The sequence below is a fragment of the Microtus pennsylvanicus genome, chromosome 6, assembly GCF_037038515.1.
Source record: "Microtus pennsylvanicus isolate mMicPen1 chromosome 6, mMicPen1.hap1, whole genome shotgun sequence".
Taxonomy (NCBI): domain Eukaryota; kingdom Metazoa; phylum Chordata; class Mammalia; order Rodentia; family Cricetidae; genus Microtus; species Microtus pennsylvanicus.
The window spans coordinates 7,052,044-7,071,908 of NC_134584.1; the positions used below are offsets into that span (position 1 = coordinate 7,052,044).

The 19,865-nt window shown below is 46.8% G+C and overlaps 1 protein-coding gene across 1 annotated transcript in view; it reads left to right on the top strand.

Moving 5' to 3' along the window:
- The first annotated feature begins 17,133 nt into the window (after positions 1–17,133).
- Adamts16 (ADAM metallopeptidase with thrombospondin type 1 motif 16) overlaps positions 17,134–19,865 on the top strand; it is a 93,174-nt gene continuing 90,442 nt past the window's right edge. Inside the window, exons 1-2 of the mRNA XM_075977796.1 lie at positions 17,134–17,193; positions 17,302–17,404. Of these exons, the coding sequence (XP_075833911.1) occupies positions 17,134–17,193; positions 17,302–17,404 (163 nt within the window). The remainder of the gene's footprint in view (positions 17,194–17,301; positions 17,405–19,865) is intronic.

Consider the following 19,865-nt stretch of genomic DNA (forward strand, 5'->3'; position numbering starts at 1 on the left):
TCTCCCCTTCCCCCCACTCCTCTCCCCCTCCCTTTCCAGTCCAAAGAGCTGTCAGGGTTCCCTGCCCTGTGGTACGTCCTAGGTCCTCCCCCCTCCATCCATATCTAGGAAGGTGAACATCCAGACTGGCTAGGCTCCCACCAAGCCAGCACATTGCGTAGGATCAAAACCGCGTGCCATTGTCCTTGGCGTCTCATCAGCCCTCATTGTTCGCCATGTTCCGAGAGTCCAGTTTTATCCCATGCTTTTTCTGGTAACAGTCCAGCTGGCCTTGGTGAGCTCCCAGTAGGTCATCTCCACTGTCTCAGTGGGTGGGTGCACTCCTCGTGGTCCCGACATCTTTGCTCATGTTCTCACTCCTTCTGCTCCTCATTGGGACCTTGGGAGCTCAGTCTAGTGCTCCAGTGTGGGTCTCTGTCTCTATCTCCATCCATTGCCAGATGCAAGTTCTAGGATGATATGCAATATATTCGTCAGTATTGCTCTAGGGTAGGGTCATTTCAGGTTCCCTATCCTCAGCTGCCCAGGGAACTAACTGGGGACCTCAGCTTGGGCACCTGGGAGCCCCTCTAGGGTCAAGTCTCCTGCCCACCCTAAAGTGGGTCCCTTAACTAAGAATTGTGGTTCCGTGCTCCCCTATCCAACCTTCCTTTATCCCGATCCTCCTGTTTCCCCAAGTCCACCCTCCTACCCTTCTACCTTTTCTCTCCCCATCTCCCCTAACCCCCATCCCACCCCACCCCCAAGATCCCACTTTCCCCCCCGGCAATTTTGTCTACTTCCCTTATCCAAGAGGATAACTATATGTTTTTCCTTGGGTTCACCTTCTTACTTAGCTTCTTTAGATTCGCCTATTGTAGACTCCGTGAACCCTATTTATGGCTAGAAACCAATTATGAGTGAGTACATCCCATGTTCGTCTTTTTGGGCCTGGGATACCTCACTCAGGATAGTGTTTTCTATTTCCATCCATTTGCATGCAAAATTCGAGAAGTCATTGTTTTTTACCGCAGCGTAGTACTCTAGTGTGTATATATTCCATACTTTCTTCATCCATTCTTCCATTGAAGGGCATCTAGGTTGTTTCCAGGTTCTGGCTATTACAAATAATACTGCTATGAACATAGTTGAACAAATGCTTTTGACATGTGATAGAGCATCTCTTGGGTAAATTCCCAAGAGTGGTATTGCTGGGTCCAGGGGTAGGTTGATCCCGAATTTCCGGAGAAACCGAAACACTGACTTCCACAGTGGTTGCACAAGATTGCATTCCCACCAGCAATGGATGAGGGTACCCCTTCCTCCACAGCCTCTCCAGCAAAGGCTATCCTTGGTGTTTTTGACTTTAGCCAATCTTACAGGTGTAAGATGATATCTCAAAGTTGTTTTGATTTGCATTTCCCTGATCGCTAAGGAGGTTGAGCATGACCTTAAGTGTCTTTTGGCCATTTGAACTTCTTCTGTTGAGAATTCTCTGTTCAGTTCAGCGCCCCATTTTTTAATTGGGTTAATTAGCATTTTAAAGTCTAGTTTCTTGAGTTCTCTATATATTTTGGAGATCAGACCTTTGTCTGTTGCGGGGTTGGTGAAGATCTTCTCCCAGTCAGTAGGTTGCCTTTGTGTCTTAGTGACAGTGTCCTTTGCTTTACAGAAGCTTCTCAGTTTTAGTAGGTCCCATTTATTCAATGTTGCCCTTAATGTCTGTGCTTCTGGGGTTATACCTAAGAAGCGATCGCCTGTGCCCATCTGTTGTAGGGTATTGCCCACTTTCTCTTCTATCAGATTCAGTGTTTTCGGGCTGATATTGAGGTCTTTAATCCATTTGGACTTGAGTTTTGTGCACGGTGATAGATATGGGTCTATTTTCATTCTTCTACAGGTTGACATCCAGTTGTGCCAGCACCATTTGTTGAAGATGCTTTCTTTCTTCCAATGTAAACTTTTAGCTCCTTTATCGAAAATGAGGTGTTCATAGGTTTGTGGGATAAAGTCCGGGTCTTCTATACGATTCCATTGGTCGACTTCTCTGTTTTTATGCCAGTACCACCCTGTTTTCATTACTGTAGCTCTGTAATAGAGTTTGAAGTCAGGGATGGTAATGCCTCCAGAAGATCCTTTATTGTATAGGATTGTTTTGGCTATCCTGGGTTTTTTGTTTTTCCATATAAAGTTGATTATTGTCCTCTCCAGATCTGTGAAGAATTTTGATGGGATCTTGATGGGGATTGCATTGAATCTATAAATTGCCTTTGGTAGAATTGCCATTTTTACTATGTTGATCCTCCCAATCCAAGAGCAAGGGATGTCCATCCATTTTGTGGTATCCTCTTCAATTTCTTTCTTCAATGCCTTAAAGTTCTTGTCAAATAGATCTTTCACTTCCTTGGTTAGATTTACCCCAAGATATTTTATGCTGTTTGTGGCTATCGTGAATGGAGAAGCTTCTCTGATTTCCCTCTCTGCTTCCATATCCTTTGAGTATAGGAGGGCGACTGATTTTTTGGAGTTGATCTTGTATCCTGCCACATTACTAAAGCTGTTTATCAGCTGTAAAAGTTCTTTGGTGGAATTTTGGGGGTCGCTTATGTACACTATCATATCATCTGCGAATAACGAAAGTTTAACTTCTTCATTTCCAATTCGAATCCCCTTGATCCCATTATGCTGTCTTATTGCTATTGCTAGAACTTCCAGCACTATATTGAAGAGGTATGGCGAAAGTGGGCAGCCTTGTCGTGTTCCTGAGTTAAGCGGGATGGCTTTGAGTTTCTCTCCATTTAATTTGATGTTAGCTGTCGGCTTGCTGTATATAGCTTTTATTATATTTAGGTATGACCCTTGTATCCCTAATCTCTCCAAGACTTTTAACATAAATGGATGTTGAATTTTGTCAAATGCTTTTTCAGCATCTAATGAAATGATCATATGGTTTTTTTCTTTCAGTTTATTTATATGATGGATTACATTGATAGATTTTCGTATGTTGAACCAGCCCTGCATCTCAGGAATGAAGCCTACTTGATCATAATGGATAATTTTTCGGATGTGTTCTTGGATTCGGTTTGCCAGTATTTTGTTGAGGATTTTTGCGTCGATATTCATGAGTGAGATCGGCCTGTAATTCTCTTTCCTGGTTGAGTCTTTGTGTGGTTTTGGTATCAGAGTAACTGTAGCTTCATAAAAGGAATTTGGTAATGACCCTTCTGTTTCTATATTGTGGAATACATTGAGGAGTATAGGTATTAGGTCTTCTTGGAAGTTCTGGTAGAATTCCGCATTGAAACCATCTGGCCCTGGGCTTTTTTTGGTAGGGAGGTTTTTGATAACAGCTTCTAGTTCTTCGCGACTGACAGGTCTGTTTAGCTTGTTCACCTGGTCCTGATTTAATTTTGGTAAATCGTATTTATCTAAGAAAGTGTCCATTTCTTTTACATTTTCCAGTTTAGTGGCATACAAGCTTTTGTAGTAAGATCTAATGACTCTCTGAATTTCCTCTGTGTTTGTGGTTATGACCCCCCTTTCATTTCTGATCTTATTAATTTGCAAATTTTCTCTCTGCCGTTTGATTAGTTTGGATAGGGGTTTGTCAATCTTGTTGATTTTTTCCAGGAACCAGCTTCTTGATTCATTGATTCTTTGGATTGTTTTTTGTGTTTCTATTTTGTTGATTTCAGCCCTCAGTTTGATTATTTCCAGTCTTCTACTCCTCCTAGGTGAGTCTGCTTCTTTTTTTTCTAGAGCTTTCAGGTGGGCTGTTAAGTCTCCAATATGTGCTTTCTCTGTTTTCTTTAAGTGGGCACTTAGTGCTATGAACTTTCCTCTCAGGACTGCTTTCATGGTGTCCCATAAGTTCGAGTATGTTGTTTCTTTATTTTCATTGAATTCAAGGAAGACTTTAATTTCTTTCTTTATTTCCTCCTTAATCCAGGTATGGTTCAGTAGTTGACTGTTCAGTTTCCATGAGTTTGTAGGCTTTCTGGGGGTAGCATTGTTGTTGAATTCTAACTTTAATCCATGGTGGTCTGATAAGACACAGGTGGTTAGTAATATTTTTTTGTAGCTGTGTAAGTTAGCTTTGTTACCAAGTATGTGGTCAATTTTCGAGAAGGTTCCATGAGCTGCAGAGAAAAAGGTATATTCTTTCCTATTTGGGTGGAATGTTCTATAGATGTCTGTTAAGTCCATTTGCTTCATTACCTCCATTAATTCTCTAATTTCTCTGTTAGGTTTCTGTCTGATTGACCTGTCCATTGGTGAAAGAGGAGTGTTGAAGTCTCCTACTATTAGTGTGTGCGGTTTGATGGCTGCCTTGAATTTTAGCAATGTTTCTTTTACATACGTGGGTGCTTTTATATTAGGGGCATAGATATTCAGGATTGAGATTTCTTCCTGATGAATTTTTCCTGTTATGAGTATAAAATGTCCCTCTCCATCTCTTTTGATTGATTTAAGTTTGAAGTCAACTTTGTTAGAAATTAGTATGGCCACACCTGCTTGTTTCTTAGGTCCATTTGCTTGATAAGCCTTTTCCCAGCCCTTTACTCTGAGTAGGTGCCTGTCTTTGTGGATGAGGTGTGTTTCTTGTAGACAGCAGAATGTTGGATCCTGTTTTCGTATCCAGTCTCTTAGCCTGTGCCTTTTTATAGGTGAGTTGAGTCCATTGACATTAAGTGATATTAATGACCAGTGGTTGTTAACTCCGGTCACTTTTTAAGTAGTAGGGTTTGTGTGTTTCCCTTCTTTGAGTTGCGCTGGTGAAGGGTCTCTAGATGTCTGAGTTATTGAGGTCTCTGTTGGACTCCTTGGTTAGTGATTTTCCTTCTATTATTTTCTGTAAGGCTGGATTTGTGGCTACGTATTGCTTAAATTTGTTTTTATCCTGGAAAATTTTGTTTTCTCCATTTATGGTGAACGAAAGCTTGGCTGGATATAGTAGTCTGGGCTTGCATCCATGGTCTCTTAGTTTTTGCAGTACATCTATCCAGGACCTTCTGGCTTTCATGGTTTCCATAGAGAAGTCAGGTGTAAGTCTAATAGGTTTACCTTTATAAGTAAGTTGGCCTTTTTCCTTTGCGGCTCTTAATATTCTTTCTTTATTCTGTATATTTTGTGTTTTGATTATTATATGGCGAGGGGATGTTTTTTTTTGATCCAGCCTATTTGGGGTTCTGTATGCCTCTTGAACCTTCATAGGTACATCCTTCTTCAGGTTGGGAAAGTTTTCTTCTATAATTTTGTTAAGTATATTTTCTGGACCGTTGAGCTGCACTTCTTCTCCTTCTTCTACTCCAATAATTCTTAGGTTTGGTCTTTTTATTGTGTCCCATATTTCCTGAATGTTTTGTGATGAGAGTTTGTTGGACTTGCTGTTTTCTTTGATCAGTGCGTTTATTTTCTCTATGTTATCCTCAGACTCTGAGATTCTTTCTTCTATCTCTTGTATTCTGCTGGTTATGCTTGTTTCTGTAGTCTCTATTCGTTTACCTAGATTTTCCATGTCCAGCCGGCCCTCTGTTTGTGTTTTCTTCTTTGCCTCCATTTCATTTTTCAAATCATGAACTGTTTCCATTATCTGCTTGATTGTTTTTCCTTGCTTTCCTAGGGTATCATTCACTGATTTACTCAATTCCTCGAACTTTCTGTTATACTTCTCATCCATTTCTATAAGGGCGTTTTTTATATGCTGTTTAAGGGTGTCAATCACTGTCATGAAGTCAGTTTTTTCTCCTTCTTCATGATTAAGGTGTTCATGTCCTCCTGTTGTGAGGTCGCTGGCTTCTGGTGGTTTCGTGTTGTTTTTCAGATTGTTGGGTGAATTCTTGCATTGGCGTCTCCCCATCTCTTCCTTCCAATATTCTCCTATGGATCTTCTTTTACAGGATCAGGTCTTCTTGCCAACTGATGTACCTTCCAAGTGATGTCACTCCCCCGTGATGTTTCTCCTGGAGTCCAGTTCCGATCTCCTTGCTGCTTGGTTAGCTTGCAAACAAAGGCCCACCCTGCTTGCTGCAGGCAGGTTATGGAGACAAAGGAGCTACCACCTTCCCCTTTGCACTCACCTTCGGGTTCAGTCCCAGCGCCCAGGCAGGCTGAACAGGGAGGCACTCTGCCCCAAGAAGGGAGGGATGGAGGGAGACAGAGGGTAGGGGGATCTGGATGTAAGCTGGATGGGATAGGAAGAGAGAGGAGGAACCGGGCAGTGTAGCCCTGTAGGTTGATCAGGAAGTGTAGGCGGGCTGTTCCCGGGTGCCGCAGCACTCACTCACCACAATGATGTCTCACTAGGTGCCCTGATCGAAACTCCGTGCTGCTTGGTTCGCTTGCAGACAAAGGGCCCACCCTGCTTGCTGCAGGCGGGCTATGGGGACAAAGAAGCCCCCGAGCTCCCCTTTACTCTACGCTTGGGGTTAGGACCCAGCGCCCAAGCAGGCTGAGCACTAGGCGCTCTGCCACCAGGGAAGGGAGGGGGGAGAGAAACAGAGGGTGGGGGGATCTGGATGTAAGCTGGATGGGATAGGAGGAGAGAGGAGGTACCGGGCAGTGTAGCCCTGTAGGTTGCTCAGGAAGTGTAGGCGGGCTGTTCCCGGGTGCCACAGCACTCACTCACCACAATGATGTCTCACTAGGTGCCCTGATCGAAACTCCATGCTGCTTGGTTCGCTCGCAGACAAAGGGCCCACCCTGCTTGCTGCAGGCGGGCTATGGGGACAAAGAAGCTCCCGAGCTCCCCTTTACCCTACGCTTGGGGTTAGGACCCAGCGCCCAAGCAGGCTGAGCACTAGGCGCTCTGCCACCAGGGAAGGGAGGGGGGAGAGAAACAGAGGGTGGGGGGATCTGGATGTAAGCTGGATGGGATAGGAAGAGAGAGGAGGTACCGGGCAGTGTAGCCCTGTAGGTTGATCAGGAAGTGTAGGCGGGCTGTTCCCGGGTGCCACAGCACTCACTCACCACAATGATGTCTCACTAGGTGCCCTGATCGAAACTCCGTGCTGCTTGGTTCGCTTGCAGACAAAGGGCCCACCCTGCTTGCTGCAGGCGGGCTATGGGGACAAAGAAGCTCCCGAGCTCCCCTTTACCCTACGCTTGGGGTTAGGACCCAGCGCCCAAGCAGGCTGAGCACTAGGCGCTCTGCCACCAGGGAAGGGAGGGGGGAGAGAAACAGAGGGTGGGGGGATCTGGATGTAAGCTGGATGGGATAGGAAGAGAGAGGAGGTACCGGGCAGTGTAGCCCTGTAGGTTGATCAGGAAGTGTAGGCGGGCTGTTCCCGGGTGCCACAGCACTCACTCACCACAATGATGTCTCACTAGGTGCCCTGATCGAAACTCCGTGCTGCTTGGTTCGCTTGCAGACAAAGGGCCCACCCTGCTTGCTGCAGGCGGGCTATGGGGACAAAGAAGCCCCCGAGCTCCCCTTTACCCTACGCTTGGGGTTAGGACCCAGCGCCCAAGCAGGCTGAGCACTAGGCGCTCTGCCACCAGGGAAGGGAGGGGGGAGAGAAACAGAGGGTGGGGGGATCTGGATGTAAGCTGGATGGGATCTGTGAGTTCCAAATTTAGTGAGAGACTCTGTCTCAAAAAATAACCTGGAAAGTGATACAGGAAGGTATTTAGATATATATGTTCACACAAACATGCACACACACACACACACACACACACACACACACACACCCCAAAAACTAAAGAAACGAAGTTTGATTTGTATAATAATTTCATCTGACCTCATAATTCGAATGTTTTCGTCCCTGTAGAACATCAAGAAAGAATTGACATGAACGACTTAAAAAATGGAAGCAGGATGAGCATTACCTATGAGCACTGAGGCTCCCACCAAGCCTGTCCACGGCATTAGGCACAGAATGGCTGTGCTGGCATTCGGACAAGACATACTTCCTGAAAATGGCTGCTCCCCACCATGCCTCACAGTGAGCGATGCAGAGTCTCTTCTCCCATCATTCCTGTGACTCTGATGGACGGTGTTTTCATTTGCGGAAGGCGTTTGCAGTGAGACATGGTGTGGGGGAGAAGAGACTGACCTCACCACCCTGCTGTGCAGCTCCTGTCTCCAGCTGCAGAAACGAGCCAGTCTGCTCCAAAAAGGCAGCCTTCATCCTTGAAGGCCCCTGCAACTGTTCCTCACGTAAAGCAACTGCTTGGGGGCTCCTGCTCTATTTTCAAATGACGTGTAATATTTTTCATCAAAACATTACACTTTTTAAAATTAAAGTTGTTTTAGATTCAGTAGTTTATCCATTCTATGCTCTGTTCTAAGTCCTTTTTATATTAACTCAACCAATCCTTAGAATCTCCTGTGGGGGGATGGATAGATAGATAGATAGATAGATAGATAGATAGATAGATAGATAGATGGGTGGGTGGGTGGGTGGGTGGGTGGGTGGGTGGGTAGATAGATAGATAGATAGATAGATAGATAGATAGATAGATAGATGGATAGGGAGAAGAGGAAGGGAGGGAGAGGGACAGGGAGGGAGGAGAGAGGAGAGGGAAGGAGACAGCCCTGGCTGGTATCCAGCACAGAAGTGCTAGGATTTTGGTCTGAGTCCTGGTTTCATCATACCCATCACAGAGATGAGAAAATGAAGACTCTGCATGGGAGGTGAATATTTATCCAGGGCTATATCCTGTTCTCCATTTTTTATGTTTACCTGAAAAATATAAGCCAGTTTAGTATTACTTAACAATTTTCGTATGTCTAGCTAACAAATATAAATTAACTTAATTTAATATTACTTAATGATCGCAATAGATGTGTGTTTTGAATACATGACTAAATCTCACTTCTGAAACAAAACCTAAGACTTCTAAAATCACCCTCAGTCCTGCTTCGTGAGTCAGACCCAGCAGGGTTAAACTTCCAGTCTACGAGCGGGCTTTCTCGGGTTTAGTTCCCGAGTAGCCAGCCATCTTGTATTTTATTACTAAAATTCCTCCCCATGCTTCTATCTTTCACGTATTATGTATGTCCTCTTACTCACTGTGGGGAGTTACTCCCGATACAGGGTGGAAGGCTGAGCTCAAGTTAGATATCACCAGGGAGGAACATTGTGGCTTAATACTGATTTTAAGTATTAGTGTTAATGCTAAGATGAATTTTAGATAATTTCCAAGGTTCCCGGGCTCTATAATGTAGCTTCTTAGCAGGAATTTGACTTCACTTTTCTGCCTCCTCTTCCCTTTCTGGGCCTTGAAAGTATTTTCGGAAGCATAAGCCCAGGATTTTACCAGCCTCGTTGATTCACATGCACATACGTGCTATGGTTATTTCGGTAACTGCCCTGGTCGTTCTAGGGTTTCATTAGGACCTAGCCTCTCAGTTATTGATCACTATTCATTCTTTATCGCTACACCTCCCAACAAGGAACACGTCCATGTGGAAATAATGGTGCCCAAGCAGGGGGTATACAAACAGGAGACACACAGGAATGGAGTGTGAGCTTAAGGGGTTCCAGGACGGAAGTGATGGTAAGACAGCCTGCCAGACCCATAAGAAAAACACAAACTCAGTGCTTCTGGAGAACTCTCTGTCTGATCAACAAAACAATAAAGGCACTCTTGTGCCTTCCACCAAAGGAGCTGTCGGGGGCAACAAGGACATCTCTGCAAGAGAAGCAGCAAGGTCTGGAGTTTTTATTCCAAACCAAGTTGTTGGTGGTTGGGATGGGAAATAAATTGTTCACTATGCAGCCTTTACCCACGGTGTCCCTTCCTGGCGGCATGTGACTTGAGCTCTGCCCCTATCCTGCATTCGAGAACACCTCCTTCTGCTCCCTAGGTACTCTAAGGGCGGTGGGGTGGGAACACCACAGGGGTTTGTTGCTATATGTTTAAAATATTTTAACAAAAGTGTGAAATTGCAAAGAAACCTGAGATGACAATGGGGTGAAAATAGAATCATTTCTTTATTTAATACATATTTGCAGGTCATAAGACCCAAATGTGCAGAAAATTTAAGTTCAAATTAGACAAGAGCTATGGAAAATCAATAAGTAAACCTCAATAAAAGTCAAATAATATGAAAAATAAAAGCAGAGGAAAGACAACTTGACGTTAGTAGATAAAAGCCAGGGACCAGCAGGGGCACTCAGCAAGGGACAGGATGTTGGTGTCTGCAGATGAGATCAGCACTCTGGCAGGTGCCATGCCATCTTTAGGAGAGCATCAGAGACTGTCTACCACTGAATGGCTGTTACTGGAGCCTGAGGAGCAGAGGTGAGAGACTGAGAGAAGGTATGGAAACTATCACTTCATACCATGGTGCTGTAAGATACAATCCTGGCAAATTTTCATAGAAGAAATACCCTTTCTAGGAAATATACATTTAAAAATGGCTTCAAGAAGAAGGAGGATGCCCAGCCTAGTGTTTTATGCCTGAAAGTCCAGCACTTGGGGGCTATAGAAGGAGAGGAGTGATATTTGGCATAGCTGAGGCCACAAGCTCAGTCTTATCTCATAAGAGAATAAAATAAAGAGAAGGTAGAACTAGAGAGAGAAAGAAAAAAGAGAGAGAGAAGGGAAGGAGGAAGGGAGAGAGGAATGAAGAGAGGGAGGGAGGGAGCTCACTTTCACTATTTATAGTCTTTGTCACCAAATCAGCTCACAGTTTGACACACAAAGCTTCAATATATAGCTGCGTGAGGTGCACACCTCAGCAGCTCACATTGATCTACTGCCGGCCAGCACCTGGAAATGGAGACCCCCCCCCTCCCCTCAGCTCTCCCTGGAGAAGGTGATTGGAGGCTGAAAAGGGAGTCTGACTCTATGGAGCTATTACAGCCCCAACGGAGTATGGTGCTGATCCCTCTTCAGCCCAATCCTGACTTCTTAGTCACTCAAATACAGAACACACTCTCCAAAGGCTAGCCCATGTCTCAGGCCACTGAATGGGTAGTGTGGTACCATGGTTTGAGCCTGAAATGTCCCTGCAAGCTCGGGTTCTGAGCACTAGTGAGTAGCCCTCTTCTGAAGCTGTATATGTTTTAGGAGTTAGCACCTGGATGGCAGAAGTGGGTCCCTGGGGAGAACCAGGGTTATCCCCAGCTCCAGTCTGTGTTCTCTGCTTCTGGTCCACACCACACAACAAACCTCTGCCTGTGTTCCCAGCACCATGCGCTGTAGGCTCAGCTGAGCCTCTCTCGGTGAGGGACTGTTACCCTCTGGAACTGTGAGCCAACATCGGCCTTCTTTCCTTTAAGTTGCTGAGTCATAAAGGGACAAACACACACAGAGAACAGCAGCATCAATGTAGGAACAAACACACAGAGAAAATAGCCCCATTGTAGGAACATAGGGAGACAGCAGCACCTATGCAAACATGTACAAGGATGGGGTTTGTAACAAAACTTAGTAGGCTGGAGGTGAAAAAAGCCACTCTTCTCTACCCTTCACGCCAACCTTCACTGGAAAGCCATAGTGTACATTCCCCTGCATCGGTACAGCTTGTGGGAATCACTTGGTCAGCAGAATGTGGCGGGGCGGGGGGGCAGTGTGACAGCCTCAGACTGAGACTGCTCGTGTCTCTCATGCAGCTTCTCCCAGGAAATATGGCAACCACCCCGACAACATTCCCATGCCAGCCTGCGGGGTAGGACCAGGAGCACAGGCCAACTGAAACACAAGAGAGTAAGCCAGATGATGTCCTAGGACCAGGAGCACGGGCCAACTGAAATACAAGAGTGTGAGCCAGATGCCCTCTTACTGGCAGCTCCTCCAATTCTGGTGGCTCCCGTGTGGCAGCAGCTGATTGACAGCCGTGACTGCCCAGTTCCCGTTACCTCTATGCCCAGGGGAATTAAGCAGGTGGGCTAAAGTCCCCACATTGGCGTACTATGGTCTTGGCTTAGAAGAGTTTTTACTTTCAAGGTGTCTTAGCAACAGCTCTGTTGTAGAGTCTACATTGTGGAAAGGGGAACAAGGCTATCACGACAGACACATGTAGAACGTTGGTACATTATTTCACGTGGGATAGTGGGCCTCACAACTTATGATGAAAACTTAGTCCAACAACTAAGATAGGAGAGGAAGAGGAAGTCCAGGGGATAAACACACAGGAAGGAGAAGGAACCCTGCAATCCAGAGTCCGATTGCAGCCTCTCCCCAGCTGGGGATCAACAATGGCTGCACAGTTCGTGTTTGCTGTGAAGGCTGTCAGCATGGACAATGCTCTTTTCACACGGAGCTGTTTCCAAACAACAATGTTAAAATAGCAATGGTCACAGTTAGTGCCGGGTCTCATATGACCTTGAGTGTGGCCTTACTCCTTTCCCAGATAAGTTTTTTAAGAATCTCATAATCAACATGTTACATTGAATCTGTCCCAACTTCCTGCACACCCTTGTGACTTGGCTTTTTACCTTGTCTGCTATAACTCTATACTGCCCTCATGCTTCTTGGGAGCCACACTGTGAATTCGAATCCTAGCAGGACTTGAAAGATAATAGCTTCAGAACCTGCCAAACTCATGTATCACTAACATAAAGACAGTAAAGTGTGACCCTCATTTGGGACATGATTTCTTGCATATCCTGATCTTCTACAAGAACCTCCCTTTCCATTAACCCTACCACCATACACACTTAAACCTATGTGTTAAAAAGAAAAACTTCTTTAATAAATTCGGCTTCAGGTTGTCACATCCTGAAATTCCTTTCTGCAGTGAAGTAATGAATCCAAGCTTCACCTTACTGGAGGCCTCTGTCAGGACCACTGGACTGTGTGTCTCCTACTGCACCACTGCTTACATAACTAAACATTCTATATTTTTAACATAAATACTTATGGATTGACTAATATGCAGTTACTGTTATGGATAGTGTAATTGCGGGACAGCAGTATATACACAGTGTAAAGCATGTTTTGATCAGAGACAAACTTCATCATAGTTAGTCAGGGAGGAGGAACACAGAGTGCACAGTTTGGAACTCAAGCCCCAACGTCATCTGTCCTCGTTTTCCATTTTCCCTTCCTCTGCAGACTTCGCAAACTGTGACCCCTCAAGGTGAAGAAGAACCAAAGACTCCTGGGATGTGGAGCAGCAGGTGGCAGGAATCCAGTATGGTTCCCCCTTCCCCCGCCCCCGTCCCAGCCATCAGTACAGTTCTGGTTTGCCCCGGAGACCCAGGGATCGCAATCCTATCGTCATTGCTCTGGTCAGGATAAACAGGGATCTTGACGTGATGTAGGCCTGGAGTAAGACTTTCCGTCTGGTGCCCCCTGATCTCCAAAGCAACACTTTCCTGTGTTCACAGGAAACCCTAATGGATAAGAAACAAAGGTCACAATGCTTATCTTCTCGCAGACTGAAATGCTAAATTTTCTTCCACAAAAAAAAGGTTATTTTAAATTCTTATTTCTTACTATGCTTAATTTTCATGGTAGAAGGAAATTCTATTTCCAGGCCTAGAACTCGCCCTCGAGTGGGGCGGAAGGAGTGGCTGGGGAAGAAGTGAAGCCTGGCCTGGTCCACCCTGCCCTGGGACACTGGAGCTATGTAGTATGTGGTGTGGCCCCCTGGCTGTTTTACCTCCTCTATGGGACAGCTGCTCGCCTGTGACTTGCAGTGGGGAGCCTGGAGCTTCTCAGTCTTCCAAACAGCAAAGCTTCTCGGCAATGCCACATCCCTGTGCAGATGGGACGGTGCTCACCCAGGCTACACAGTGTGCCAAGCACTGACCCAAATACTTAAGAAAAGAATATGGACTGCAAACCTTTTCCAGCAGGACCTTCTATTAGAGTCTTCTTCGAATATCTGTGACCACTGAGACTCCAGCTATTGGGCTGACTTCTGTGTGGGGTGAATCAGGAACCACAGTACGGCCTAAGCAGCCCCCGTAGCATGCACACATGCACGCACACACACAGAGACACATACACATGCACACACACATGCACACACACACACACCCCTCTGTTAAGCCACTTGTGGGAATGGCAGTTTTGCCTTATAGGTAACATGTCTCTGTCAACCTGTATTGCTTGGGTTCAAATCATACGTGCCTGACAAAGTCTAACAACTAAGCCGACTCATGCTCTAAAATGCTGTTCCCATAAAAAGTGGCTCTGCTTCTCCAGTCTGGAAAGGGTTAATCAGCATGGGAAAAAAATTCAGCACCCTGTAGCTTCTTTACTCCAGATGCTTGCGTGAGATCGTTCTATTTTCTCTTTTCCATTCCCTTAAATGACTCTGTCCTATACCACTAAGAATGGGACTCATGGCCTTCCTCATGGTACACAAGTGTCGTGGTACACTGAGGTATGCCACCAGTCCTTCCCAAGGGTTTCTTAAATGAGCCCCTGCTGTCACGAGGGAGATGATGCCACTGCGATTAGAAGAAGCAATGCATTGGCATAAAGAACCAATGGTCACAACCACTGGAATTAACTACAGTCATAGACTGTTTGTAAACCCATGGGCCAACTTCCACAACACCTGTATTCCAAGCCAGGCGGCAAAGCGGATTCTATCCAGGCTGGACCATGCTGACCTGCTGCTTAACAGAGGTGACAGAATGCATTCTGCATCACATCCAGAGCTGACTTCTCAGGGAGCTGCAAGATGAAGGGTGTTAGGGTCCTTGCCACATGTGTGCCCTGTGCTTTGAAGTGGGACATTTTTATATGAGAGCCATTCACATTCTGGTATGGATTATATCTTCTCTCTATACATGTGGAAGAACTGGTCCCAGTATTATAGGCCACGCTCACTAAATGTGACCATTCAATTCCACTCACCCATTTCAAGGAGGACCTGTATCTCACTGTTTGCCCTATTCTGCCCCCTTCTCTGTGGTTCCTCCTAAGACTGAGGGGTGGGTTACTTACTGAGACCTAGGACCTTCTGCTCTATACAGTCTCAATCCTCCCTTGTGCTGTCCCAGAGTCTGGTTCTAGGCTGATGATGAGACTCCTTGCACAGCCAAGGGAAATATCAGGAGCCCATCCTTGTACAGAGCTCAGCATCTTACCTCCCAGTGGAAACAGTCTCCTTAGAACTGTGTTACATTGTAAGGGTAAATGTTTAATGTCACCCATTCATCCTTCTCTGTGACTGATGGAACTTGTGCATGAAAGGCCCAGACATCTCCACAGGACAGTCTGGCTCCCTTCATGTTACCAGGAACAGGACTGGGAATAATTAGAAACCCCACTTACCAAACCCATGACGATCTGCACCCAGAGGAAAGATAAACTTCTCCTCTTTCTGGGGAACATTTTGGAGAACTCCAGGCACTGCCCACCTTAGTCTGTCTTTGCTGATGGGTGAGAGCAGGTACCCTGAGGTATAAACTAGAACAGACATATTCCTGGCATTGGGGAAGGGGCAGAGAGGGATAACAGGTGTTTTTAAGGCCAGTTTCAATGTCAGATCTTTACATAAAAGTACAAAGATACGTTTTGTTTGTGTTTGTCTGTGTGTGTGTGTGTGTGTGTGTGTGTGTGTGTGTGTGTGTGTGACTAAGGCTGAGAACAATGCTATTCTATGGGTGCACTGGCTGGTCATGCCTTTACTGTATCAGTGGGTAGTTCTTGCCTGGCAGACCAGTATTGTGAACTCGTTACATCACTGGTTGCTTGCATGAAACCTTCATAAGACTGCTGCCATCCATGTTCCACCACAGACAAGTCTTATAGGCCCCTCCCCTCCCAGAGGGACAAGACAGTTAAAGGTTGCAGGACTGAGGGTGTTGTATTCCTCTATTACATAGACACAGGTATGATTCACATACGTCAGGGAATCTCCATCCCGCTGTGTCCTTTCTGAAATGTATGACACCTTCAGCCAATGAAGAGCCATCCTGGGGCATCTCAACTCAATGTAGAGAGGGGCAAGCACCCCATAGACCACAGCCACTACCGCCCATGCATCCCTCCCACCCCTACAGACCAGGCAAGGTCAGTCTAGCTACAAATGAGGGACCCACAGAAGGTAAGTGGAGGGCAGCTGTTGGGGTGGGCAGTCGTTGGGGGTCACACGTGCAAACACCTACCTGTACACTCCTCTGTGCTGGTTGTACCTGTGCCCACACTGCAGCAGACACTATCAGTTGTCAATGGTCACGAAAAGCATTCCTATTCACAAACATGCACAGGGCATGGGTGGACTAGAACACAGGCCTGAAGGGAGAGCATTCACTTGTCGCCTTGAATATGACTGGTCTTGTCTAGGTTAGGGTCCCTAGACTTCCTAATAGGATGCCCAGTCATCTGACACTTGCTCTCTCAACGGGCCAGCCAATGGCTAAGGTTAACCTAGAACCAGCCATTGCTGACCTATACCAGACTATAGATGTGAGAGACCCAGCTTCCTGACTAGCTTGCCCTGCCCTGCCCTAGCCTGCCTTGTCCCCCATTCACCCCTCCACATCACAAGCCCCAGGACAACTCACATTCATTCATAAGCAGATCCACCCCTCCCGGTGCACCCCTACTAAAACCAACAGAAAAGAAGGCAAGCTCCAGATTGGTCCTTGGCCAGGGAAAGAGGACAAATGCCCTGCCCCTATGCTGCACAGTCCTGCCCTTAGGTGAGAAATCCCACGGAGTTGCAGTACTTGGGAGTCCCACACCAGGGCATTTAGTCGCAAGTGCACAGGGGCAGATGGCTAGATACTACCCCCTCCTGGCTTTGCCTCTTCCCCAGGCTTGCATGTAGGTGGGCAAAACACCCTCGGGCTGGGTTGTATGTGTGAAGGATGCCCAGTCCCTGGAGTGGATCCCCCTTCTCCTGATCTCTCCGCCCTGCCACTCTTCCTGGCCTTTTTTCCTACTGGTACCCCTCTCTCCTCCCAGCTTTACTTCCCCCCTCTCTCCGCTCCCCTCTCTTTCTCTCCTTTGCCCTCCCTCGCCCTGCCCTCTCCTTCCCTGCCCTCCTCCCTGCTGTCCCATGCTTGGGGCGGGTGTTCCACCGCCCCCGCCACCACTGCCACTCCACCCCTGGTTGCAGAGAGAAGCTGCAGTGATAACTCTGGTGTGCATAGTGGAGTCGCTGCCTGGAATCCCTGAGCTTCTGTCGGATCCGGCCCGCTGCTCCCTAGCACATTGCTTGCACCGGAGCTATCCAGTGACCCAGTGGAGACAGCTGAGCAGAGTCTTGTGAGCCCTCGCTGCGGCGGGGCCATGCAGCCCCGTGGTTGTGTAGCGCTTTGGGTGCTGTTGCTGGCGCAGGTCAGTGATCAGGTGAGTCGCGCAGGTGCCGGCGGAGTCCCTAAGACCGGGAAGTGCCTTCCTCAGGTGACTGGGCTCTGCAGCCCCGCATTCCCACTGAGGTGCTCTCACTTTTTCTAGCAAACACCTGCTTGCGCCCTTGGACCCTCAAATGCAGCGTCTGGGAGTCCGGGAGACCCGCAAACTCCGCTATCCTCCGGGTCGGACTGGCTGGAAACCGATGGTAAGTCTGCGAGGTGGGAGCTCGCGGATTCCCCCAGGTAAGCGTCCGACACCCCCCTGCTGCTAGTTGGCAATCCTCTGGGGCTCAGGACGCCAAGAGCTTTGAAGATGCGATCTTGCTTTTAAAACATTGTGAGCTCCTGCTTACGGATGACCTCCCACAAATATCTGTATCATATTTTCCAGAGAAGCGGTAAAGGCATGCCAGTGTTACACTGGAGAAAGGGTACTATATCTGAGCGTAGGAAGATCCTAGAACACTCTATATACTAACGTAATAAACGCATCATTAATGTAAATACACCAAACCTAACCCAGGCAGCCTTGCTCCCACGCCAGCTTCTTCACCGTCGCATTTCTTTCCCGCTGAAGTCTTCTCCGCCTTTGACTGACACACCTGGAGACAGAAGTGACCAAATCAGTATCACTAGCAGGAGGACATCACAAGTGAAGCTTTCCCTTGTGAGATGTTCTAGCAAGGGCGCCCGATGACTGAGAAAGCAGGCTAGCGCATAGTCGCTAGGAGGTTCTAGTCTGCGCTGGGTCCGCAGCACCCGCAACACGCAATACGTGTTAGTTACTCTTCTGTCCTTTCCTGGGTCGGATTAGCTGGAGAGTGTTAGCAGCATTGGCGACCAAAGGCAAGCCAGTTTTAATCTTTTTGGTGGATTTTCAGAAAATTCCCACGATTAAAGAATTGACCCTTTGGGAATCCTCATTATCTCGCTCTTCATCATGGTAAATTTATAAGAGCTGAATGTGCACACTGGTCGCTGAAATTCCCGATACTAAATGCGAGGGTAATTAGGAAGGGGTGGATGAGTCTCGACCGTAGGACTGAGCACCGCTGGAGGGCGCCAGATGCAAACAGTATAGTGCGGTTAGACCGGTTGTCAGAGGGTTTGGAAGGGAAAGTTATTTAGAGCCCACCTTCTGCAGCCTTCATCTCCCCCCGCGCTTCTGCCTCTCCTCACAGTCATGACCTATAGACGATCTTACCGCTCTAACATTGCACTTTACCCTATGTTCAGAATAAAATCATAAACATTCCATGGGGACTCATGATGCCTTTGGCATTTGTTTATTGCGTGATTTGTTTATTGCCTGTGTAGGGTGCAGGGTGCTATGGTGGTCAGAGGATAGACACTCTGATTGTCAGATCAAACACTGGTTGTCAGGCTTAGCACTGAGCAGGCTGGGGAATCCAGCCAGCCCACCCGGGTCATGTTTATTGCACTAATGAAGACTTTTCTAAGATGATGCCATTATAGACAGAACATCTCTTCAAGGAAGAAAAGACACGCTTACTGCCTGAGGCCACAGGCCTCTCACTGCCTGGCATCTCAGTTCCTGATCCCAAGGGCAGTGTTTCCATGACAGGCACTTACCAGCCTGAACGGGGCTCACAGTACCGAGGGTGTGAGCCTTTGCCAGGGTGGCACTTAGTGGAGACAGGATGCCTGCACAGCTCTCTCCTGGTGCTGTCACCCCTTAGCTATCACAAGACAAAATGAGAGCATGGACAGCCATCACCCAGCATAGGCGAGATGTGTCAGAACAGAGAGTGTCGGAATAGAGCGCAGGGCCAAGAGTGCTCTGTGACTCCGGGTCTGCACACGGTGAGACGCCTGGTCTCCAGGATACGCGCTGATTGTTAAATTAGCTTTGGAGCTGAGTTTGGCTGAAAGTGAGACTTGTGAGGTTCTTGCTATTTTTCTGGATGCATGAGGTAATTGTGCAGTAGGAAAGAGAGCCTCACATGCTCCTTGAGGCAATGATGGCTAAATAATTTGAGATCAATTTGATTAGCGAACATGAGTGCATCGGTTTACTTTTTTGATGACTCTATTTCATTTTCTGTTTTGTTTTTTTTTATTACTCAGCGGTTTTCCTCATATTTGTCTCTGTAATAGCATCCATGGTTACCGCCAAGAGCATAGCACACATTTTTAGCTTTTTAAAAACCTTAGGCTTCCAGATCCAAGGTAAAGTTCAAAAGTTCATTAGAATGTTAGCAGAGGGGGTGTTGTTGAAGTGATGGCTCTGAGATTATCTGAGTGCCTGCTGCTTTTCCAGGGGTCCCCATCTGGGTCCCAGGACCTAGGTGCCTCAGAGCTTCCTGTAATGTCAGTTCCAGAGAACCTAGCAATCCTCTGTTGGCACCTGCTCTCAGATGGTACATCAAACACACACACACACACACACACTCACACACAAAGACACACACAGGCACATACACACTCACACACAGACACACACATTCACACACACCGACATACACACTCATACATAGACACACACACAGACACTCACATACACAGACACATACACACACAGACACACACAGACATACACACTCTCACACACTCCCACACACAGATACACACACACACTGCACACGTACACGTCTAGTTAAAATGCATTTTTAAAAGTTACCTAACTGGACATAAAGGATTTATATT